This window comes from Nothoprocta perdicaria, unplaced genomic scaffold (assembly GCF_003342845.1).
Source record: "Nothoprocta perdicaria isolate Ctin4 unplaced genomic scaffold, notPer1 scaffold_83, whole genome shotgun sequence".
NCBI classification, from domain to species: Eukaryota; Metazoa; Chordata; class Aves; order Tinamiformes; family Tinamidae; genus Nothoprocta; species Nothoprocta perdicaria.
In genome coordinates this window covers 2,162,294-2,188,032 of record NW_020456121.1, presented here as the reverse complement: position 1 = coordinate 2,188,032, position 25,739 = coordinate 2,162,294, and the positions used below count along the sequence as shown (strand labels likewise).

Genomic DNA, 25,739 nt, shown 5'->3' with positions numbered 1-25,739 from the left:
AAAAAAGACAAAAGACTTGTGCACTGATGTGTGGGAATCCTGGTTTTACCTGATTTTTTTTTTCTCCGTGCTTTCTGCTGGCTCAGATATAAGCACGAGGTGGGGCAGAACTTCACTTTGGAAAGTTCCTGGTAAGTAACACAGTATGTAGAGCTACCTGAGATAAGCCCAGAGCTGGTTCTTGTATCAGCTGTGCTGGCCTGGCCTGGGGAGTAGGCCTGGAGCAGCTCAAAGCCCACTGGGCGCTGGGGCTGAGCCCTCCCCTTGCCTGGTAGAGGGCAGAGCCAAAGAGGACTGAGATTCCTGCAGTGCTGCCAGCCCCCCAGCAAAGCTGCCTTCTCTGTAGGGGGGTTGGAGCTCCCTCTTTTCTGCTTAGCTAAGGTTGGTGCAAGAGAGAGGAGGGAGGCCTCTCTAACRGGAGTCACAGCAGGAAGCTGGAAATGCTGTGGAAGGAGCCAGGCTCCTCAGCAAAAGCTGCTTGGGAAAAGGGACGCTGCTCTTGCTGTGTGGGGCTGCGAAGGGACATGGGGTGAATTCAGGACCCATGAGGCCCATCTCTAGGAGAACAGGCTACAGTTTAGTTAATACCAGAGAGAATTATACAAAACAGTAGCTCAATACTCCGAAACTGTCAAAAATGTAGAGAAAATGCTAAAAGTTATGAGATAAAATAAGTCACATGCAGCCTAAGGTTGGGACATCTGCGTCTTGACTCCAGCAGCTGGCTCTTGGCATACAGCCAAAGACGACCTGCAGAACGAGGCAGGTAAAATCAATGGTTTCATGTCAACACAAAACCAGGGTCCAAGGGGCCCTGCACTGCCCTCCTGGAAAAGGGGGTTCCAGGGCCAGGCTGGACGGGCAGGATGGGCCCTGGGGCGGTGAGAAACCCCTGTGCCCCTAGTGGCCCTTGGAGCAGCCCCCAGGTCAGTCCTGGAAGCACCCAGCCGCTCCGGCCTCGCTCATGCACACGAACCCCCTTCTATTTGCAACAGACATTCATGGAATCAGCTACAGACTTGAAAAACCTTAGCAGGTTCTTTACCACTAAGGAACTAAAATCTTAAACCCTGTTTCAGCAGTTGAAGCCCTTTTCCCTACCTTAGTTAGAAGATCACAGGGAGGATAAAGATGAGTTTTTTTTTTTTTTAATGCTCAAATCAACGTGTCACTGTAAAGAAATATTGCAAAAGTATTTCCAATTACAATCTGCTTTCTATATTTTGGTAAAGTCCTCTGTAATCAAGTACAATGAGTCTTTTGAAAAGTAAACAAAACAATTCTATTTGTTTGCCCCAATTTTTATTCTTACAAATCATAATTTCAAATTCTGCAGCTTTAATATCACCTGAGCACTGGTCCCGGCCAGTGCAATTGGTTGGCATTCTGTCACACTACGGTGTCATCTCAAATGCAACAGCAGTGACAAAGGCTGCCTGTTCATCAGAGACGCATAGAGCATTTCTAGAACAATCAGTGAGAAACGAGCAAGATTTTCAGTTGGAAAACTGCATAATGCTGACCGTGCTTTAATTAACAGATTTTAAATGCCTTTGGAGCRAAGATACCATCATCAGTGTGTGGCATTGGAAGAAAAAATCAAAAACTGTTCCGTGCACCTGAGAGCTGCGGCTTGTTTGTTGCACTGTCCTTCCAAAGGCAGCCAAAGGGAGCAGGGCCATGGAGCGGGAATGCTCCCGGTGCCGGAACGTGGCTCCCAGCGCCTCCGGAGCGCAAACACCTATCCTTAGGAAAGCAGCGAGGAGGCCTCACTCAGCAACTAACCTACTGCAGGGAAATAAATGTGCGTGAAGTACGTAAAAAAGTTTAATGAACTTGAAAACAAATCAAAACCATAATTTGCCAACTTTTGCCCTTAATTATATCTTAAATATAAAGCAAATATAAATGTATAAGAAAATGGGAAACATTACTGCATATTTATAAAAAAGGTGTCAGAAGCTGTASGGGTTGTATTGCAAGAAATTATATTTAGAATGCTAAAATCATTTATATATATATATCAAATCTATGAATATAACAAGAGATAGGAACAGTATATAAATATGGTGTCTTTAAATATTTACATGTATACGGAAACTAGTCAAAGTGGTACTATCAGAAAGAAATGTCTGTTATAAAAGTGAGATTACAAATTTTGCATACATACATCTGCATTACACTATTAGTTTTAAACCTGCATCTTCCATAAACCAGTTATTAACTTTAGAATTACTTTTGCATAGAATCATTTAAAAAATATTACCCAATTCTGCATTCCACCTCACAGTAAAATCTATCCGGATAGCGATACAAAAATAACAACCTGAAGAACAGGAGCCAGCTGTGCTGCTCTTCAGAATTTAGTCTCCGACTTCCTGGTTTTAGGAACAAGAAAGACATTCCCATCCCTAGTTTGCTGCAGTGAATATTCACTAGGAGAATAAGACCTTCCATCCTCATCCCGCAGCATGCTGAAGACCTCAAGGTATAAAGTGGTGAGTTGCTTTTTCATTTGCCGAAGACTTTTGTCATTCTCTCCTTTCTCCTTAAGCAATTTCTCTTTCTCGTCTTTTAGGTTACTCAAATCTTGCTCCAGTTCCACTCTATTTTCCAGTTTTCTTTTCCGGCAGTTCTGAGCAGCCACTTTATTCTTGCCCCTCCTACGTATATCTCGAATAAGGGCAAGCTGGGCCTCGCTGAACTGCTCCTTGGACATCATTTCATTGAAGTCATCCACGGGCAGATTGATGATTTTTTCTACAGGAAAGGGGATCTGCAGAGCCTTTGCTCGCTGCTCATCCCTGGTGAGAGGCGCTCCGAGGCGGCCCGGGGGCTTCTCCTTTGCACAGGGGGCTCTGGGGGGCGCTTCTTTCTTTGGTGTGTTGGGGCCGGGCAGAGCGGGRCCGGGCGCGCAAGCGAGGGCGCCGCTGCCGAGGGGCCGGGTGCCCGGGGCAGCTCCGCGCGCGCTCCTCGCAGCGCTGTCCCCGTCCTCCAYCTCAGAATCACTGCAGCCCAGAGCCCTCTCTCCGTGCAGGGAGGGCTCCGCAGAGTGCTCGGGCGACGCGATGCTGGAATTGGCRTTCAGGGAGATACCAGAGTCAGAGTCATTACACTCTGGCGCAGCTCCCGAGAGGTCCCCATTAAAGGCTTTACAAAGAGAGAAGCTGGAAAGATCAATAGGTTCACTGAGAATATCTACAAGTGACTGGCTGATCGTGTGTGTTGTGGCAGTGTTACTGTTCTTTTTTGTGTGGATAAAGGTGGCATAGAAATCCTCACAGAAATCAGAGCTGGAATTCGATGCGTGACTTAAACAGTTCCCACTCAACTGGCTGGTRTCTTCTGGCGGTAAAATGTTGGAAAAAGGACCTTCAATACTGCTCAGGAACTCTGGACCACAGGTAGCATCCTTCTTCATCGTGGATAATGAGCTGTAGTAATTATAGCTGTTGTGCATCCCTGTTGGCTTTGGTTCAGGGCTTGTGATTGTGCTTACCTCAGCCAGGTTATCGTTCTCAATGTTAAGACACTGTATGAGAAAAATAAAGAAATTCAGCAATACATCACCAATAGATAACAAAGTCTTTCTATATAATCCACAAATATTTAATTTTAGCCAATCAACATGCATATGAAATGAGTGTTATAACATTGCTGTGACCTAGATTGCCAGAACATTGTTTTACTGTGGAGAAGCAATCCAGGGAGAAGACTGTAGCCACCACAGCAGAGTACAGGGCAACCAATTCTGGACAAAGCTACTCCGATTAAGCCAGCAGGGCCTGTCAGTCACAACAAGATGCTGAAAACCCATTCCAGCACACCAAGCTAGGGGGATGTTTCACGGAGCCCTCCTGCTCTGCTAAAGCRCTCCCGGGAATCACGGAGCGCACACGGGCACCCCTGATAACAGCAAATAACAGTATCACTACAGTAAGTGTAACATGATCAAAGGTGAGATGCTGAGCATTGCTAGTGAATCAGGATTCTCTGCAGTCTTTAGTTTCATATCACGAGATCAGTTTCTTCAAAAGATCAGATTATTTTAGGTACTACTGAATGAAACAGCTGTTTGGGGCAGAGAAGCATTCTTCTCTGTGAAGCAGACAGCACTCCCACTAAGGCTCACAAACATTAACTCACCACACCTACTTCCAGTTAAGCTGGCTAGGGCACCACAAGCACCTAGACCTGACACSGATGGCCTTTCTTTGGCTGCAGCAGCAACGTTCCTTGCACCAGGGTGGCAGCACCTCAACCAAAGCCGAAACAAGCACCTGCCTCCCGCAGAACCAGGCACTCACTGAAATGAATCCGCCTCTCTTAAGGGGCCACACTGATTAATTTAGATGAAGATCACACAAGCCTTAAGGTTTTGAAAGGTTTTGCTTTTCTTTAAACATAATTCATAGAAGGAAGGGACTCTCAATTTAATTATCTTATTTCTTTTCAGAAGATTATTCAAAATGCTATTCAGAATTACTGGAACAGATGATTTTTCTTTTGATTTATATTTGCAGGTCCGCTGCTGCCGCTTCACAGTTAAATTGTCCTCATGTGAGGCTTTTAATCCTATCACAACCATAAAGATTAGAAAACTAGGAAAATTTTTAAAACTACAAAGATCAAGGCAATAGGACAAGTAGAGGAAAGATGCAATTCCCCCCCACATTTTTTAAGTATGATTTAGGCTGGAGGGGTCCATCTAGCATTCATTTCTTGTGTTAACAGCATCAAGTAAAGCAACATCATGCTGCCGCACTATAATGTCTTACAAAAATAAAAGGAAAAATAAATCTACTCAATTTTGGAGTCAACCTAAATAAAAAAATCAAGCTGGATATGATGCACAATTTAAGAAAATGATTTTCAGCCTGCTAATTCTTCCTTGGAAATATTAATTTCATGTACATTACACAACTAGTTCTTAGTGAACATACATATATAAACAGYAGTTACATAGAAGAGCCATATAAACAGATATATACATATATCTGTATATATACAGTATAGTGATATATACTGATACTGTAGTGATATATATATATGAAAGAGATGCCTATCTCTTTTGCTGCTTTCTTTACAAAACCTTTTCCCTCAGATAGAAGTTGAAGACAAAAATCCAAATGAAAGTAACTATAAATGATTTACAAAATCTGTTTAAATACTGTCAAAAATACATAATGCATACAGCAATGCTTGTGGAAACAATTCCAACTGCTATAGGCTCCATAGTTCAGAAGCACCACTTTATATTCACTATGATAGTGCTCTAACACTGTATTTAGCGGGTTGGATTCAGAGGCAAATAACAAACTTTAGAGGCAAATAACAAAAATAACAGTCTTAGACAGACTGTTCTACTACAGCATTCTCATAGAGAACCAATTTTCTTTCTCTCTGTATTCTTTAATATAGTATTTTTTTTAATTAAAGCCAACACCTTTACCTGCAACTCTGGAAGCGACAGTAATTCTTCCCAAACTTGCTCTATGTCCTGCATATTCTCTGCATCAGGTAGCAAAACTAAGGCAGGTGATGCAGGTGATTCAGCTTCAGGCCGAGTTTGATGAGAAGACATGAAGACTGGGTTACTATCCATCTGGGCAGGAACCAGTGGCTGGAATGTAGAAGAAGAAACATGAAGGATTTTGAAAAGTATAAACAGCTTAGCATTGTCTAAAGCAAAAGTCTGTTCTTGGTGTTCTACCCTTTCTGCAAAACAAATGGAAAGTTGTTTCTTAACAAAAGCATCTCCTGTAAATAATCRTATAATATAGAAGTACAGAGGTTCCATGAAAGCAGTTTTCATATTAAATAAAAAAAAATAGGAAAAAAAGCTGCCAATTGGCTGGCGAAGGGTGACCTTTACCACATAAAATAGTCTGGGACAGCATGCTGCAGTAAAGCAACTCAAATCCCAACTCCAGAGAGCTGAACTAGGCAAGTGACCCAAGCACAAAATTCCCCTACTGTTATTTGTAGTAACTGGAATGATTGCCATTAGCTGTGCTCATAAACTGCATGCTGACTGCAATGCTAGGGAAAGCACAAGGAACATAAGAGCACCACGCCACCCACACCRGTACAGCCTTGCTTTAAGACTCCTAATGAGGCTTTATTCCTGTTGGGAGTTGGTGTGGAGACAAAGCTGAAGCCACAGCACAAGCTAATGGCGTGGTTGTGACAAATCTTAGTAAGGAATAAGACGGATCCCCCTCAAGGAGCACCACAAAACGGAGCATTTACCTCATTGTCATCTATGAATGGGAAGGCTTCTGCCAAGAGCTGCATGCAGTCATCAAAGGACAGGGCTTCTGTTTCTGGTTTTGAAGTATGTGTGTTCTAAATAGGAAAGGGAAAAAATATCTTTGCATCTTTGCATCTTTGAATAACTGAAGAATCTTCCATTACAGCAAAGAATGCAAATTAATTGTAGGTAACCACTAACATTATGTCTTCCTGTGAATGGAAAGAGCTTTGAAAACGTTCCCAAATACATACAAAAGTTTACCTGTGAAAAGCTGTCTGGTGGCTCAGTATCTTCAGACTCGACACGCTGAGCTGGCTGAATTGGAACAAATTCACCTGTCTCTTCGTCTAACTGCAGCTGAGCGAGCAAGGCTTTCTCCTGCTCTTTTTGGAGCTGCTCTTGTCTTTCCTTTTCAAGTTTCTTCTGTTTCTCAAGTTCATACTCCTTCTGCCGTTGACTAAAATCAAAAACTTCACGCCTTGCCCCAAGGTCTATATCTTGCCTCCAAAGAATGTCAATCAAGTTCATATCCTGTAATAGAAAAACGTTTTTAAAGCAAGCCTCCTTCCCAATGAAACTGGTTTAGAACAAAAGCAAATTTCTTTAATTTTGTAGATTCCTGCAATGGAAGTTTAGATTCTTAATGCTACCAAATTAACCAAATTAAACATGACTCTATGTGCCCCTTCTCAAGTGTATGACCCAATGGTTTGCTTGCCCTGGCCCCCACACAGGCTCACAGGAACAAAGCAATTTGTTATMATTAGTTAAGGTAACATATGAAGTAGCCAGAGGATAAACACATTTTTCTTTCCCAAATTAGCAAATAGAAAACCAAGTTATAGTCAGAATTACGTGACTTCATTAAGAAAGTTTTTTTTTTCTTTAAGAGAAAAATTGAAGAGTTTGCTCATTTAAATTCTTCCAGTAATTCTTCCAGGTTTAAAAATTGTAAAAGCTGACTAAATATATGGCAGGAAACATGGCTGAAATATCTATAATAGCTATATTGCAAAATGGATTTTAAAATATTTTTGTTCCATCACAATATTCAATATTAATGTTAAAAATCAGTAGAAGAGAGCTACAGAGCTGGAAGATAAACTTGTTTCAAAGTCACCAATGACGTAACTGGAGCAATAAACACAGTTACTGAGACAAATTACTAAAAATTTGTAACTTATGTCTTAGTCCATGCTGCCATTCTAAACGTGGCTGACTTGGAACAGTTGAGCATAAGTTAATAGGTGTTAAATTTTGTTAATCATTAGGCTCTGGCTCATCACAGATGTGGTCACTTACCAGACTGCTAACAGTGAGCTAAATTTCCTGTAAATCAGCTATCCTCTGTATACTTAAATACAGCTAGAATGTTTCAGGAGACGAAGCAACTTTTGCAGTGCAGGGAAATTCATCCAGTTTATTTATTTCATCTGTCTACTATCACTTTTAGTTAATTGCACAGGATTTTTTGTTCTGATTTACTTTTAAGTTGTCCAGCCATTCAATATTTCTATGGGCTTTTCTGTGAAGAAAATCTAGCACTCAGCAGAACCATCAATCAGGCTGTAGCTGATAGAGAATTTCATACTTGGTGGCCACACTAGTCAGGTTTGGTTCTGACCCATAAGTTCTAGATAGTAGCTGGGAGTTGTAAGTTCACGGCATATTTCATTATTCTTAAAATTACCTTTTAGCAGCTATGCACAGAAATAATTCTTAACACGGAACTTGCTCATCAGGTTAGATCACCCTAAGTAACAAGCCTGCATTGCATTTCAACAGCTCTTCACCGATTCAGTTAGCAGACCTAGACCTGAAGTAAATTTAGCATAACCACAGTGATCCACCACAGTAAAATCAAAACATTCCCTTATCTCCAACAACTATTTTCAAACAGGGAAGTAAACACCAAGTCACGCTGCCATTCAAAAAGATAACCTCTCTACAACACTTATGGCAAAAGGTTTCAATTTAAAAGGCTTTTCAAGTCAGTGTTTGAACAAACCATTTCAAAATTCTCATTGCTTCACTAAAGATTACACACTATTAACATTCACATTTATATACTGCAAGAACTATTTCTATTAGTTACTAATTACTTTAAAATCAGACAGTCAAATAAAATGTCTGAGTGTTTATACAATGTAGGCCTATATAGCCTATATAACATGCTTTGCYGGGAGAGATCAAACTCAGCTTTAATGGCCAGCAACAAAGCAGTGAAATAATTGCAGTGGCTGTCCAAGACGTTTGGTCTTTCCAGATTGGCAGAGTAAAATGAACTAATTAGGTTCTGCAGTAATTGAAGACATTGCAATATGGCAGAGCTTCATTAAGGGCCAGTAGTTTACCAGCTGCTCACTGTCTCCTCCTGCAGAAGATTCAAAACTGTTTCCTAGTTTTGGAGCATTTGCAATATGTTCTGGATAAAGCTGCAGAATCTGGATTTAGGGCTCATTTCTGAATAACTCATTTATAAGGCACCCTTACAAACACAGCTCAAAAGATGTGTGTGTGTGTGTGTGCGCACACATCTTTGTATGTATATATCTATATAATACATAGGGTTTTGCATTAATAGAGCTGTTTTTTCTCCCTGGTTCACAACGAATAATGAAGAGGAATAGAGTTAATTTAAACACACATACACACACACAAAGAGGGCAAGAGAGAGAGATCTAAAAACAAGACAGAAAACACATCTTTGAGAAAAAAATGCAACGTTAATGCATAACTTTAAGGTACAGCTCCTAAATCTATTGGATATATTTGTTATCAAAATAAGTATCTTTAAGAGTTGCCTTGTTTGTGGGATGGGACACATCAGCCGGTGGAAGGAATGGTGCAGGGCTACACAGCCTCTGCATCTGCACACAAGCAACACTGCTTTTCAAGTCAGACTAATTAATCTGCCTGCCTCATATTGAGGATGTTGGGCTGTTGTCTGAGGGGAGGAAAAAAAAAAGTCACAGTTGGCCATAGAAAAATGGTGATGTGAGGTAATCATTCAGGCCAGTGTTTTCTCTCTGGCAAATGGCCAGAGCTTTGTTAAAGAGAGTTGTGTTTTATCCTGGAGAGCGCTGCCTGTCAGAACTACTTTTTTTCTTATTTGTTGCCTGTGTGACACTGAAAACCATTCTTAAGAAAAAATCATTATATAATTGGGAAAAGAACCTTGTTATTTTTTACCTTGAAAGGTTCTATATAGTCATATTGTCCCTAAATTCTAGTAACAGTTCAAATAACCACACTTCAAGTGAATGTAGCAAGCATTCTTCTATTGAGCCAGCTAGGATGTAAAATACTCAAGGAGTGCGTTGATTTATTCTAACCTGCCATTTAATGCTTATTTATAACTGCTCCTTTCAAGAAAGTACAAAGTTTGGGGCATTAATACAAAGTCTCAGGTAAAAATTAATGGAGACCACATTGACCAGTGACACGCTTACAAATGAGCCACAACCCCCAGCATAAGGTAGTGGTGGTAAAGAAATGAGAAAAAAAAAATCAGGCTAAACCAAACATACTTCAATTTTGTTCCTTCAGCCTCCCCAAACATCAGCTCCCTCTAACACACACACACACACAGATGTATGTATACAGACATATACATATATATATATGTACTGTATTTTCATTTTAACACCAAAACACTTTTTCCTTTCCATTGTGAACGGATCGCAAAAGTGACTGTGCATTCAGTGTCTGAAGTGTTTAACTAAAGCTACAGAAAAGTACCAAGGATGGCCTGTGCCATAGCTACCCTCTAATGTTTAGATCGCTTGACATGATACTAGAGTCAGAAAGATTCTGTGGAAGGGGAGCAGGGGAGCAGCAAGCCCACATTAATATCCAAACCAGAATATCTGCACTAAGAATCCTACGCGAGATCTGCCCAGGCAGAGGCTTGTGACTGTATTTCAGGGCCACGCTAACCACTTCCCTCAGTATCATGCGTATTTACTGTAAGGGCCCCAGCAGCCCCTCATGTGACTTAGTCCACAAACGCCCGTTTGTTCTTTCCTCTCTTGTGTAATTTTTCGAATTGCATCAGAGGAAACGATTGCTCTGGCAGCAGCTGCAAGGAGGCGCAGGAAGAGCCGGTTCTCCTCGGCACGAGGAAGTAGGGCTGTTGGCCGAGAGGGATTTCAGGCGCAACGTTTTCCCCTAATTTAGAACCTAGATCGTTCCGATCTTTCCCACTGAACACTGATCCCTATTTGGCAGGAGGTATCTTAAGGCACTCAACTACGTATTACCATTATCCGAGTGCCTAACGTCTGGGAGAGTCGTATGTTTCCCTGGCAAACGGGTTGTGGTTTTATTTACTTTATTTTATTGCCGATTCTGCAAACACAGGAAGAGCTTCTCCCACCAGCCCCAGACCTGCTCTGCTTTCCCGTGGGCCACAGAAGCAGAGGGTGCCTCCCACTCATGCTTTGCTTTTTTGTTCATTTAGTTATGTGCTCTCCCCACTACACTGACAGCCTAGCTTGGACTTATAATGGCAGTGTTAATAAGATAAACCTAAATGTTAAACAATTCACATTAAACTACCATCTGGCCCCCAATGGAAATTTTCATGTTTTAGATTTACATATCAGCATTTGCCATCTGGGCAGAGTCTGTTATACATTTTATGAGAAAATCTCTGGCTATATTGTAAAGTTTGACTATTAACTCTTATTGCTCTTAAGCAAACGATTTTGCAGTAGGGTAAACAAGGGAAAGGGACCCTATTTCTGTGTTACTGTCACAGATTGCCTTTCGCGCTGTAAGCAGAGTCCTCATCTTTCTGTTTCATTCTTGTTTGGTTTACCTGGCCACTTTTGTTCTTGTTCGAAATAGAGGCCACTTACAGGATAGAGTTAGTAAAACAGAAACATCAGTAGGCAAACAATCTGGTATCTCAGACAGAGCTTTCAAAATGTTACCAATTCCAAAGCACATCCTTCACACATTTTTGTGTGCTCATATGCTTTTTAATGTCATACCTTTTCCACCATAAACTGGGATAATATTAACCAACTATCTCACCAAAGACATGCCTTGCTTTCTAATGCATCCCATGATGCATTAGAAACTAAATTAAAGGAAAAGGAAAAAGTTCACACACCAGGATGTAAAAATGAAGGAGCAGTCAGTGGATATTGCATCCTCCAGAAGCTGAGAAAGGGACTCCCCAAGAAGCAGGGAAACACTCCTACAGTTTATTAGGAGAAGTGGCAAAGTCTCCCCAAATTCCTACTCGCCTTCCAGAAAGTGAAAGGAATGAAGGAAATGCATCTCAAATCTTTGCAGTATTCAAAACAGCATGGGAAGTGAAGATCAAGGCCCTRAGCCCAAGGTCCAAGACAAGAATGAAAGTGAGGGCAACAAGTAATAGAGACAGGAGATGTAACAGAAGGCATTGGAAGCATTTTTAACATTTAAAAGATAGCAGAAGCAAAAGTTAAATGCTTTTCCATCATTATCTTCGGGAAGAATTGATTTTTTTGTATATCGGGATTTATGGTGTGTGTGTACATGTTTTAACATTACAGATCTTGCAATTAGGTGATTCTTTATCAAGATAAGCTACCATAAATCTCAGTTACAGAAAAAAAAAATCCTGAAAACATAACCCACACTCTTTAGCTTAACGGAGAGGGGTGAAAGTAGATGGAGTAGACAAGGTTAACACAACAGTAATGCTTTTTAAAACACAAACAACTGCCTTTGAAAACTGACCCATGGTTTTCACTTCCTTATAGTTGGAAACATGACGACAGGAGTTTCTTAAAGAATTTGGAGGAGATGGTGAAGACATGAAAAAAAAGGCAGAAAAGCAGCRTTTTAGGGAAGAATGGGGAACAAGAAATAGCAGGAACTATTTATGCTGGAGGACAGAGGGGCACAATGGCAATTTGGGATGTCTCGATTTAGGATTTGGAAATGTGACAGAAGAGCCAGCTGTCAAAGAGCACCACATGAYGGCAACCTGTGATTTGTGAATCACAAGGTCAGGTCCCCAACTACCCTGTGGAGCTGCCTGCTGTCCCGCATTCTTATCCAAGACCTTCTCACAGGCAGCCCAGGGGAAAGCAAGTGCCTGGGTTGCAAGCACATCTATTTCATATTCTATTTCATGCTTGTGCCAGTACCAAGGCTGGTGAGACTGACACTAAACCAGTACCTGCTTTGGCTTCTTCGTGACCATTCACTCTCCCTGGTCCAAATTAGACTTTGGATGCCTAATTTCTTCCTTAGCAACCTCTTTTCAAGCCTAGCAAGAAGACTGTAAAAGGGCTGAATGCCATAGCTTTACAGAGCAGATATTGTAAGAAAATTTCCACTCTTGGGACATTCTTCTGCCCCAAAAGAAACACAAGACTGGCCTTCTCCTCAAAAGATAAATGTTTATAAGCAATTTTCATTTTCTTACTGAAGAATTTTTTTGAATGCTTGGCTAAAAATGTTTAGCCTCTTTTTTTTCCAAACAGACACTTCACATTCCACAGACCGAAGCGTGCTCACTATTCCGTCATGCTCTCCTAATAAACACCAAGTTGCCTGGTTCTCCTCTGTAGATGAAGCAGTTTTTCAGCCTACTTGGCTGAAACTACACTGGCCAGCATTCTCAGGAAGGGTTCACCTTGGGTGTTACCTTTGGATTGTCCCAACAAGGAGGGTGAGAGGCTCCGACTGCCGCAGGAACAGTCTCCCGCTGCAAGTGCTATTCTGGAAAGCCCCCTTGCCCTCACAACCCTCACTCCAGAAATAACTTCTATGAGAAGTAAATGATTTATACACTTCATCTGAAGTTTCATCTTCCAGGAATGGGATCAACAAAGGCCACAACGGTAAAGTCTGGTTCTGCTTACAGCTCCTCCCGTATCACACAACCTAGGGCAAGTGAGCTGACCAAACCGCAAGGAACAAGATACACCTCATACAGTCTCTAGTAATAACGGAGAGAAGAGGGGAAAAAAAAGTTTCCTTTCAGCCTGATGAGTGTTAAATGAATGAGAATGTAACCGCAAAAAATAAAAACTGGTTTAAAATGCTTATTGTCATAAATGTACAGGTTTAAATTAATACCTCCAGAAGCTTCAAAATCATAATGTCAACAAGAGAGCAAGGCAAGAGAGCAAATAAAGAAAAACATCATCACAAAAACAGTAAAGAGAAAGAAAAGGGTCATAAAATGGCAGCTCACTTTCCCACATTGATTTTTTTTTTCAGAAAAGAAAAAGATAAAATTCCTGTCGCTCTGCACCCCGACRCCACTCTTTCCAATGCAGAGTGGGTACTGGTGTCCCAGCACTGTCCGCTAGCCTGGGCGCAGCGGTAGTAGGGACAGTCTCCTCTCCGGCTCACCAGCCTCCGGAGCCAGAAATACCTCTGTACTTCCTTCTTCCATGACATTAGGTCTGCCCAACGGCTACATCAGGGCACTCTTGCTCAATACTGCAGATCTCCCTGCAGAAGATTGCTTGGCACTCTATCTCGTACGCTCCAAAAGCAGCATGTTGTCCTCGATTGTTTAATCAATGCATATTTTAGCAGATGGCTTTAAAATAACAATTCTGATACAGAATGTACCCCTTCCAGGGGCTGAATGGTCTCAAGATTCATCTTCCCTCATCCTCTTAAAAAAAATGTGTTGTTTGAAAAGTCTAATTTTAAGTTTATTTTTCCACAGTTTACTTAGCTAGTAGAAAAGTATGTTCTGGTTGTAACCTTACCCAGCCTCAAGATTCATGATGAGATAGATTAGTGAAGTAACACTATCACTTTTTTAAAACTAAACACARCAATGCATTGAATCCAGCCCTCTCAGCTAAAGATCTTTTAAAGAATTTCAAGTTTAGATAAAAGTTTTACTCACTTTCTGAATCCTTCTTTCAGCTTAACAGATATTTACTTGCAATTTCTTTACTGTCATCAGCAGTATGGTTAAGTCACACTTATGTGCACAAAGTTAATATATATATATTACAGTCCACTGGGAGGCTCTGGCAAGAAGACAGAATTGTTTCGGTAAACAGTAGGTTACACTGCATATTTGTTTTCACATGTTTGATGCATCAACAAAAGTCTACTCTGCTGCCCTGGCAAGTAAACTGAGTGTGTCCATTGCAGCCTACTAGAAAGCCGCTATACAGTCACCGTATGTCAGACCAGGTGACTATTCTGGAAGGCATTCAAATGGCAGCCAYCGCAGACAAATCTACTTCATCTCCAGAAAAATTCATCTTAATACCTTTATTATTTTTCCCCTTTCAAGTTAAACTCAAAAATCTAACATAACAAAACTGGCTTTCATTAAATTTGGTTGTTTACACCAAAAAATCCTGGCCCTATATGTAAACAAATAATACAAAAATATACTTGAATTCAGCTAGCATCTAAAAATACTGCTGACCTCTTAACCACAGGAACACATAAGTCTTTGCATCCCAATCTATTTTATGTGTTGAACCCATRGTGCTTGGAAAACAATTACCTGTGAAATGATTATCTCCAAGCTACCCTGCTGCACCCCGCCAGGCATGCGCTGTGCACGGACACTGCTGCAGGCTACTCATTAGTTTATCTAGGAGAGGATTTGTTTATAATAATGGCTCAGTCATCTGGGAAACATGATGCAGTCAAACAATAGCAGCCTCTTACAGCCCACGAAACAAATCAGGAAATTAAAAAAAAGAAAAAAGAAAAAAGATGAACAAAGAAACAGAGAAATAAATCTAATAAAACTGTAAATAACCTGGAAATAACCTCTTTATTGGGTTCTATTAACCTCWGGTTATAACCTCATGTCCATTGTTTGCATTTCACTAGAATTATCTACCTTTTGGAAAAGCGTGCCTCGAGCCAAGCAGGAGAACACAATGCATCTGTTCTTAGGGCAAAATATTCTCTAGGATTATTCAGAATCGCAGTTGAACTACACATTGACACGGCTCTGGGAGCTCTTGCTATAAAACACCTATTTTTAGCTGTCATTTTGCTGCTGGCTGAGCAGGTTATGGGGACAAGCACCAGATGGGTTATCRCGGTTAAATGACAGCCTGGGTGTGGAAACAGTGTGTTCTGGTATTATAAGAAGCCCATCTCACCATGTTTCACTTCACCAGGCTCACAAGCACCTTAAGTTTAACGTTGTTGTTCACGGGCCAAACCAACAAGGCAAGTGCCTGGCTATCAGCGCGGCTGAGCGGCGCTAACCACAGCATCGGACACGTCCAGCAGCCCCCAGCCAGCGACTCGCTCCATAGGGTGAATCAAGGAAATCCTTCCATGATGACAAAGGGAGCTGACAAAGAAAGAGCAAGCTTGCTTTTAAGTCAAGAGAACTCAGCATGCAGACACCTCACCAGTCTAGGAGCACTATCTTTCTCAATAAAAGATTAAAAGGATTATTAATTGAGTTGACCTCAAGGAAACTACCATAAGTCATAAGCACCTGTACGCTCTATTTGTGAAACAAAACTGAGTTGTCATCCTGCTCCTCAAGAAGCCTGCAATACCTAGACATGGATACAAGGGACAACCATTGCCATTCTATCGAGATTAGTAATTCTGAAGTAAATTCACCGTTTTAGAAGCTGTGTTATTTCTAAATGCAATGCTGTAATATCTTCTGTAATCTCCAACTCAGTTTGGACAATAGAATTCTTCTTMGGTTTAAAAGAAACGGCAAAAAAATCCTTACTAAATTCATTGAAATGAGTTCGCTGAACCTTCCTACAGCCTTCAGCCACACAAAAATACATGGCGTGAGTTGCTCTTCTCCATAACAAGGAATGGTCAGATTTTCTTTGCTAATTTTCTTAAAAACTGAAGTTCACATATCTTTCAATAGAAAAACAATTTCGCAAAAAGAAGATATCAAACACTCCCCCAGGATTAGTTAGAAAGCTTTTATGCTTAAAGACCCTGAATGGTTAAAACAATTAAACTGGAAAGGTCAAGAAAGGCCAAAACATCAGGTGTCCAAGTACCAATTCACCATTTTTGTACCCAATGACAGCATCTGCATACTAAGAAAGCAAGCCCATATAGAAATTGACTGTATTAGAAAGTAAAGTTTTCTGTGTCGTGCAAGCCAACTGTTACATTTTATAGTACTGTGCACTATTCAGCTATAAATTGAAAGCAAAATGAGCTTTATACTTTTTACCAGATTATATAAATGCAATTATTCCGATTCTCTCGACAGTATCCTTCCAAGCTCAACCGGCAATAATTCACTCCTTCCACACAAACCAACAGCCTCTACTCCCTGCAACTTTGCCTGGGCCTTCCAGGTCTGCCTGTCTCTGCAGGCAGGAGTCTCACTGCCTCCTGCATCTTCCCGAACCACCTGTTTTTCTGTTCTTCCCCACTGCTACGAAATACTTGGCTATGACGTGGCTGCCTCTTTCAGTCTTCTGACTAAATGGGAAGATAGATGGTCCTAAGAAATCAAGGCAGAAGCCAGTTCCTGATGTTTTTCCCTCAACATACTTTCCCTCAACAGCAGCTATGACGATCAAAACAAAACCATTTTCCGGGAGTAACAAACATGTCAATACTTCTCTTTCATCTACAAATARAAATATTACAAGCATGTCCAGATGCTTACCAAACATTCAATATTTGCGAGTGGGGGAGGAGGGGAAGAAGAAAAGCCTGTTTAGTTTACTTTAGTACATTTTACAGAAAAAAAAAATTATATTAAAAAAAAACTCAGTGCAGTTTGTTAAACATTCATTTTTAGTTAATAACTGCGTCTTATCTGAAAAATGAACTGATCTCTTGAACATTTATAAAGCAATGTATTTACACAATAAATGTTAACTTAGTTAAAACCTTAGACACGTGCTGGTTCAGTGCTCTATACAAACAKTTTAAGAGGGCAATTCAGAGAATTTTACATATTTTGTAGAGCTGCAAATTTTATCTCCCATGACCACCAGCTGCAGTCTGATAAAGCTGYGGCTTCTGAAAAGGAGAATGTTGGACTGTGATAAAGAATTCTGGTGGCCAAGAGAATTAAGGAAAGAACTAAACTTCCTTTTTCTTTTACAAAGTACTGGACTTTTAACTATCCTATATGCAGTGAAATGGCACAGCATATCTTTGTTTATCATGGAGTAAAAGCAAATAATATTTGAAAACAGGAATTGTTTTTATCTTCTCAGCTTAGCTTGCTTCTTACTCCAAACTACTTTTTCTCCTGCACCTATATCATGACATAAATTCTGTTAAAAAACATTTGATTAATTGCTCTTGTGAACTTTTCAATGCTACTTGTCATGTGAGCCAGAAATACCTTTTCTCTGTTCTCTGTTCCTCTTCTCTGCCATCACGACACTCCCAGTCCAGTAAGGAAAGAGGTGACGGAGTTGAATCAAGGCAGAATCTTTCCAAAGGTAGAATAACCCTAGCAACAATGTTCAAAGTTTTCAATTCATTCATCTTATCCCTTCCTTTTTCCTTCCTTTCCAAAAATGAAAATAAAAAAGTAATAAAAGCATCATTTTCCTTATATCTAGAGATTCAATGAGGTATCTTACCSTTTTTCCTCTAAGTTTCTGTGGGACAACTTTTATAGCTGGACTTTTAAGGAGAGATATATCAACTGCCATTGAAAAAGACAGGTTTTTTTTTTTAAGTTACCCAAAATGGCATAACAAAGTGAAAGGAAATCCTTTGCAAAGATTCCATTTCAAAAGCAGAAAGAGTTGAAAAGAAACAGACTTACCTTGCTGCCTCCGAAGAAAGTGTCTAATCTCTAAAGGCGGGGTGAAACATCCCAGCACACTGCAGGCGTATCTATCAGCAGCTGAAGGACAGCAATTTGCTGATGTATAAAATAGAAAGCAAGTGTAACTGTCCTGAGTATCTGTTGCCAAATTAACGTTTGTGTGCCAAGTCCCCATATCCAACAAAACAAACTTAATTTGGAGGCTGCTTCTAATACCAGCATTTATTGCTGATTTTTCTGGTAGAAGATATTATGTGAGATTTATTTGCATTCCATATAGAATTCAAATCAATTTGTTGAGTAAAAGCAATAAAGTTAATCTGTAGAAGACCACAGTTAAAGCAGAATGCAAACAAAATTTCAGGTTTGGATCCTGGCTGAACTGACCGCTTTATATCCTTATGACTCAATAAATACTTTGAAAAATTAAATTAAAGCAAGCTGTTGGTAGAAAAAAAAAAACACAAAGCCCCAAAATTTTTCTATCGCACATTTAATTCACATTATGARACACTGATACCTTGTTAGGGTAAATCATTACTCTGTCAGATATTAAGTATTTGTCTGTCATTACTATTTGCATTTTATAGCATCTTGTTCATCATGTCTGCCACACACAAGTTAATAAAAAAACTCATCTCAGGGTTCACTGCATTTTGCATTTAAAATAATTCTACGGCTCCGACCTTAGTAATGCAGAAACTTTCTTAATAATCTAACATACTTGTGTGATTTGTTATATCTCCATTACAGCTTCACCATTTAAGTGGCTGCCATTCTTCATTTTGCCAGCAAAAGAAACTCTGAGACACGATGAGAGATGTTCACACTGGTTATCAGATGAGCAAGGATTCCCAAGAGTGGTTTGTGCAGACTAGATTCCTAAAGTGGCAGATGATGAAGGATCACAGCTCTGGCTAGAGAATGTTCAGCAGAACTACACAATTCCACTGAACAATTTATCCTATCTGCAAAAAAATGACACAATAATCCTATAATGCCCTATTCATATACCCAAACTGAATTACAAAGCACGGTATCAAAAACCACTGACCTGGAGCTAGGGCCTACACAAGTACTAGACACCTAAACATGGTATGTATTCCTACTGACAAAGGATGCAGCCTGCACAAATTTGAAAACCAGATGTCAGAAGTTGTTATGAGCTAGTTTCAGATATCAGCTCCATTTTATATATTATTTTAACAGTACAGGTTTTGCTATTAAAGTTCTTCTGTTCTCGTTCTTAATTTCTTAATTYTACACATTTCAAAAGTTAAGTTTTTATTTTATTTTACAAATAAGAGCGGAACAATCTTCCTAAAATTCCTGAGCTGACACATGGTCCTGCTTAACGCCTCTCTGCACTAAGCCAATCCAACCCAACGTTACAGGGCAGCTTTAAGAAATACCTCCGCACAGCTCAGGTGCCGCAGTTGCCAGAAGGCCCCGCCAGGCTCTGCAACGCTTGCTCCAGGACACACACGCGACAGTCCTGCCGTGGCCAGGTCTGTGCCCAGGCACCGCTTCCGCRCCGGGAAGGCGGCTGTTGCTGCAATAAGCTCTGATGCGGCAGCCTCACCGACAAACCTCGCGCGACCTCTGCAGCTAAATCTTGTGTCTCTCACCAGGCAAAACGCTTCTGAAAATTCGTTACGTCCAAAACATCAACCTTCAGAGGCCCCTACATATGCCGTATCTTGTCACCTTTTCCCCATCATTTTATTACCAAGCTGGCTTTAGAACATGTATCTGTGCCAACTTCAGGCAAATCTAACTGGAAATACCCTATTAGGACAGAATTCTACACAGCTCATAGAAACAGTTCCTGAAGACAGAAGGGGGAAAAAAAAAAAAAAAAAAAGAGTCAATGTCCAACTCCAGGGAACACAAACTGCAAATGCAGCTGCAGAGCAGAGAGACTGGCCACTTCGCGTGGGTCCTGACAGCTTTCGGAGTGACAAACCAGCATTAACTTGCACATTGCTTGGAATTCTGAATAGGAATCTTCCAACAGTCCAAGCAGTGCAGGAATTGTTCCATTCAAATTACAGCCATAAGTACGGAGGCATTTATTTTACCACAAGAGTTCACACAAACAAAACACCTGAGATTTTTCTATCTTAGCTCCTTATGGTCAAACAGCATGATCAGAGCTGGCAGCAACTTTTCAAACAACTGCAGAAAAGTCTCTGTGTCAACATATGAGACATTAATTTCAAACACAGCAAACAGGCACACYGTTAATCACAAATCTCCTAAAAACTTGCTATCAACTGGGCTCCTCCGAGTGACTTTCTCAGGCATGTAAACCCTGTTTTGCAAGCAGCCTCCACAAGCAGATTCTTTTCTTCCTTACAAGAGGCACATGTAACACGAATACAACGAACACCAATAACATTTTTAAAAGTGCAGGACAATGTAGGGAGAGAGGAGAAGGAGAAATTTATATCTTTAAGTTTCATAGACACAGAAAATATTTCCTTAAAAGGTTTGAAAGAAATTGTTTTCAATCAGATCTTATGTAACACATTGCTGCAATGCTAAACTTAAAGGAAATTCRTTTTCTTTTCTTGCCATTTTTAATTTCCTTGCTCATAACAACACTGTACAAGCTAAAAGTTGTAAGATAATATGTTTCCAAGACAAGTACAGCACAGCTGAGTGGTCTCAACTTCTCAATACTGCAAGAGCACCAACAATAAACAAAAAACAGAAAATGTGGAAATGGTTTAGYTTAATTATAAAGACAGGAAATATTAGAAGTTATTTATTTTCACAATAACCTAAAAATAAACATTACTATGCATCCCTTTTTCACAGAATTAAAATTCAATCAAAAAATCAAAATATAAAGTGATGAAAAAACTCTCAGCCAGATCTGAAATACTATTTCCACACAAGTATTATTACTAATGTGGATGTAGTTTATAAGTTTTATTCATTCTATTAAAGACTCACCAGTTAGTATTTCTGTTCTCAACAGAGAAAAAAATGTTAACTTTATGAGTTATTAATAGTCTTCTCAACTCCTATTAGCTTTGTCACATATAACACATAACACATTATGCAAAAGCCAATATCAAGAGTCAATTAAAGAAATCAGAGCCAAAAATTTGTAAGAATTCAAAATGGCGAAAGACAGAAAACACAACATTCTTCATAACATGAAGACAAACTTAATTGTCCAATGGAGTCAAATAATTGAACTTTTTTTTTTTCCTTTCCATGTTACCTATGTCTTGGTTAATCAATTTAATATTTAATTCAAATACATCATGCCAATTTTGGCTCCGAGAGACACTGCTTCTATCTTTGGCATCACTGATACATGTCAAAATAAAAAAAGGAAAAATAATATATAAACAATATATATATATATATGTATATGTATATATACACACACACACACACACATAAATCACTGAAACAGAGAAATTCTGAGATAAAACTGTCCCTGTGCTTRCTGTATCTGCACAGAGTAATAACACTGTTTTTAAACTTTAGAAAAGCTTCAGCACAATATTAGCTTCTTGCTGCTGCCAATTAAGATACAGCTGTCATTTAGTATTGCCTTTCTTACATGAAAAAAAAGCAGATGCAGAAAAAAAAAAAATCACTGTCTTTATTTGGAAATTATTTGCCTGCATTTCTGATATGCTTTTCATGTTTTGAKGCAACTTTCTACACTACAAATAGTTTTGTTGGCTTCACTTCTACCTTGCTGGTTTTATTGTTTACCTTAATGAAACAAGTGTGCTATAAAGCTATTACAGTTGAGCAATTCTGAGCAGGTCTCTGTAAATCAGCCATCTTTGGGTAACGCATCTTTAAAGCTATGAGCATCAGAATTGGTCTATGTTAAAACTACATATATGTATTTATTTACRTATATATATTTGCAGAAATTGCAAATAATGTGTTTCTCAAACCAGTTAAACTCGACTATCATAGAAAAAAGGAACTAATTTGAATACTGTATTGAATTATTTTTCCTTTATCTAAGTTTGTATTCTGTGGCACAAAATCCATTTTGATATAATACACTGTATCAGAAAATGGGACAGACTTAAAATATTTCAAGTTCTCTAAGAATGTGCTATATTAAAATAATAGGTTAGTTAGTGTTGGAAGGAGGTGGAGGCCAAAACAAACTTTAACTAGGTGATTAACCTGAAGACTTTGGAGGACTTTTTGCTGGCTGCAGTTCAGACACTGCAGCAGGGGATTAATATTTAATTCATGCTGACAGGTTACTGCCTGGACTTGTACAGCCTTAACCTCAGCTAACACAATTACTGCAAATACATCACACTTTCACAAATTGACCTAATTTTACTGAATGATTTAGTCATTCTAAGGCTTATCTTTCTTAACTTCRAGGAAAATAAAGAAAAATATTCTAAAAGAGAAGAGGAATTCCTCCAGGGAAGCACATGTGCAATGCTGACAAGCATCTGCATATTGAATGTCATTTACTCTGCCACTTGGAACTCTTCCCTTTACCCCTATGAAACTCTACCCTTTTCAGGACCTGTAATTGCCTCCTTTTCATTAAAATAATAGTAATAATACATTTCAGTAATCTTTCAAAGGCTTAAAAAAAAAAAAAAACCACCACAACCTCCATATCTGACAGGTATTACTGCTCAGGGGTGGAGTCTTTTTGGGTTGTCTGTGCTTATTTTTTTAAAGACCAAAGCTAACAATATTGGACTAAAAATAAATAAATAAATAAATTTAGTTCTTTTCAACACTTCTCAACAGCTCGCAAGGCCTTTTGTACTCCACAAATGCAGACACACCAAAATTTTAAGGAAACACACATGCCCATCACACCACAACTACATTTCTTTCAGCTGGAATCACAAAAGTAACACTACCTATCAAACAGATATTACTGTTGCTTGAAAATTTAAACCATTTGACATCTGAAAAGAAATCAAGAGAGTATTTGGAAGCAACAGTAGATACCTATTAGTCCTAGGCACTTTTAACAACACTGTTGGGCCTTCAGGGTTATAGACAACCTGCTGCATTTTTATTTAGGATCAAGTTATACCTTCACTATTTTTCCAATTGAAAAAAGGAAAGAGCTGGGGGTCAGCGAACCAAAGTTTATGTTTGCCCATGAGCACTGCTGGGAAACGTATACAAACCTTCCTAACCACCCACACACTGCTATAAAAGTGTCTCAAGTTCTTTAAAGCACACAAGATCATCCAGCTGCTCTTTGCTTATACTGAATGTTCCTTTTTTTGGTTGTTTTTCCAGTTTGGTCTCTTTCAAATATTTCTCAAACAAACATTTATAATCAAAGTCTTCTCCAACTCCAGGCTCTAACTATGAGGTTCTGCAAGCAYTGACTTTCAGAGGTAACCAACCCTTGTACTTTCACCAGATTCCCATGCAAGTGCAAATTCTTAGTGCACTCTAAGGACAAAACACAGGACATAGTCGTATTTGTTATAACAAAAAYGTCCCACCAGTCACTCTCCTGAAAGGATCATCATTGTCATTGTCTATTACTCTATATTCATATTAGGTACAACATAATAAGCTTGTCTACCACCAGTTTAACTGAAATTTGTGTATTTTGAAGGCAAGAAAGCTTTTTCTCAGTGCAGCTTGACATCAAAGTGAGCACATGAGAACTGTGAGTCTCTAAATAAATAGATTCCTACTTAAGATACAGATAGTGTCATTCTCCAATATACTTCCTTCATCACATTGGTAATCTTAATAGATACATGATGCATCAGAATAGATATACCATGCTCAGAAATGTATTTCTTATATTGAAATTTATCCACATACACAGATAAGTAGATATTTTGATCTATCTATCAACAGTGCTTCCTATTGAGTGGTTATTGAAACTAGTTATCTAGAAAGTAAAAAGCTAGGAAGGTGCTTGTGAGGCCGAGTGCTGTATTTGTCTTTGCCTGCGGTCTTTATGTCATGGGGAATAAATCATCCAGGAGGGGACCAAAGATAAACCTGTTCACTTAGCAATTTAATAGTCAGTGTCACAAAACACCAGTATGGGCATTTCTCAGATTTTTTAGACTAAAGAGAGCAGGCTAAGTGACCTAAAGACTCCTGGGGACAGCGATCCGGGTAGAAGAGCCCCAACAGATACACAGATACCCAATCACTGGCTCATATTACTAAAAGGAGAGTTACTGAAGACAAGAGCTACTATGGGAATATCTTGCTTTTGCAAACACGATTTCAGGCATCTTCACATTTATTTAATTACCTTTTTTCYTTCTCTTCTTGGGTGTTTTGAATCTTCTGTTATTAGTGTATCTTTCTCTCCCCCYCTCCCCCCCAAAAAATATTGCACTCGGTGATACTGCTGCTCCCACTGCCACGGGGAAGCAGTGATTTTACACTCCGTTTAAGGAGCTGGATCAAATCCACTCCTTCACATTCACCCAGGGCAACTGCTGCCAGGCACACACAAGCCACGGGCTTGCCCAGCAGTATGCAGCAAACAAGAGACGTGGGGGCAGAAGAGCTATGCAACATCGCTAAGATAGTATATGTACGAAACATCCACCTACTTATCCTAAAAGAGAGGATATTTAAGGGTTCCTTTTGTGTTACRAAAACTCATATGCAGTGCATATAATGTACAGACAATGCCCCAAAGAGCATCAAAACTCTTCAGTTTAACATTTGTATTGTTAAGAGGGGGAAGGGGAACTCTCTGGATTAAGTTTCTAGTTTCTACCTCTTTAATCCTTTTTTAGAATGTGGGGATTATTTTATATGTGAGGATAATATCATAGACTTTGACCTCTCATTTACATTGCGCTCTATGCCATCACCAAGGTTATCCTGGTTTACTTTTTACATCGCATTTAAAAGATTAAATCAAAAGCCCAAAGCCACCCTAGGGAAATAAAGGATTGTGCAACAGCTCCAACTGGTTCCCGGCTGCCGCAGGGCTGCGGGCAGAGCGGAAAGGGCCCATCTAGGGAGACGGGACCGCCAACGGGCCAGCCTCACCGAAGCAGAGGGAAACCGCGGCTAATGAGGACCCAAATGAGGAGCCACAAGGTCATACACACTCGTACGTGCAGCAGCACGAGCGCTGCGCAGGGCACATTTTGTTCTGGTTCCTAGGGTTTTATCCACTGCTGCCCACRACGAGCCAAGCCAGACCTTCCTTTTTAAACGAGCGAGCTCCCCTGAGCCTCTCACGAATTGAAGGGACAGGGAAAAGCTCACAGRGGGAGCTGCCAAGCACCAATGTCCACCAAAATAATAATTAAAAAAATGAAAAATAAAAAATAAGGAGTATCCTAAACCAGCACAGATTTACGAGCCCGGGCACGCGGCAGGGAGGCGAAGCGCGGCTGCTCGGGCAGCAGAGCCCTCGGGACACGCTCCTCGCGGCTCCGCTCTCGCCCTTCCCGCGKCCGCGCTGCCCGTGCTCAGCTCAGCAGCCACGTTACCTGCGCGGCTCGGAGCCTCCGCCGTGCCCGCCCGCTCTACGCTCCCCTCGCCTGGGGCAGCGGCACCGGCACCGCCCCCCCGAACCATCGCGTCCCCCGCGCCCTCCCTTCCCCGGGGCCGGGAGCCCCGCGGCGCCGCCGCGTCTCCTGGGCGCCCGCGGGCGCCGTGACGTGTGCGGGCGGGGGGGGAGCAGCACCACCCCCGCGCGCCCAACGGCTGCAACGGTCGCCCCGGCCCCGCCCCGTGACTCAGCGCGGCCGCAGGGGCGGGGCCGCGCCA

The 25,739-nt window shown here is 40.4% G+C and overlaps 1 protein-coding gene across 3 annotated transcripts; it reads right to left on the bottom strand.

Annotated features, from left to right (window-relative positions):
- Nucleotides 1–1,323: 1,323 nt before the first annotated feature.
- On the bottom strand, nt 1,324–25,478 carry NFE2L2 (nuclear factor, erythroid 2 like 2). Of its 3 annotated transcripts, XM_026052070.1 has the most exons (6): nt 17,991–18,185; nt 17,559–17,669; nt 6,518–6,787; nt 6,253–6,348; nt 5,453–5,623; nt 1,324–3,532 (listed from the first exon to the last, which is right to left on the bottom strand). In XM_026052070.1, the coding sequence occupies exons 3-6, from the start codon at nt 6,782–6,784 to the stop codon at nt 2,357–2,359; spliced, it is 1,710 nt and encodes a 569-aa protein (XP_025907855.1). In that variant the 5' UTR covers nt 6,785–6,787; nt 17,559–17,669; nt 17,991–18,185; the 3' UTR covers nt 1,324–2,356. The 3 variants fall into 3 exon arrangements, with proteins under 3 accessions (XP_025907855.1, XP_025907858.1, XP_025907856.1); XM_026052073.1 differs by lacking the exons at nt 17,559–17,669; nt 17,991–18,185 and adding an exon at nt 25,460–25,478; XM_026052071.1 differs by lacking the exon at nt 17,559–17,669.
- Between the last annotated feature and the right edge of the window lie 261 nt (nt 25,479–25,739).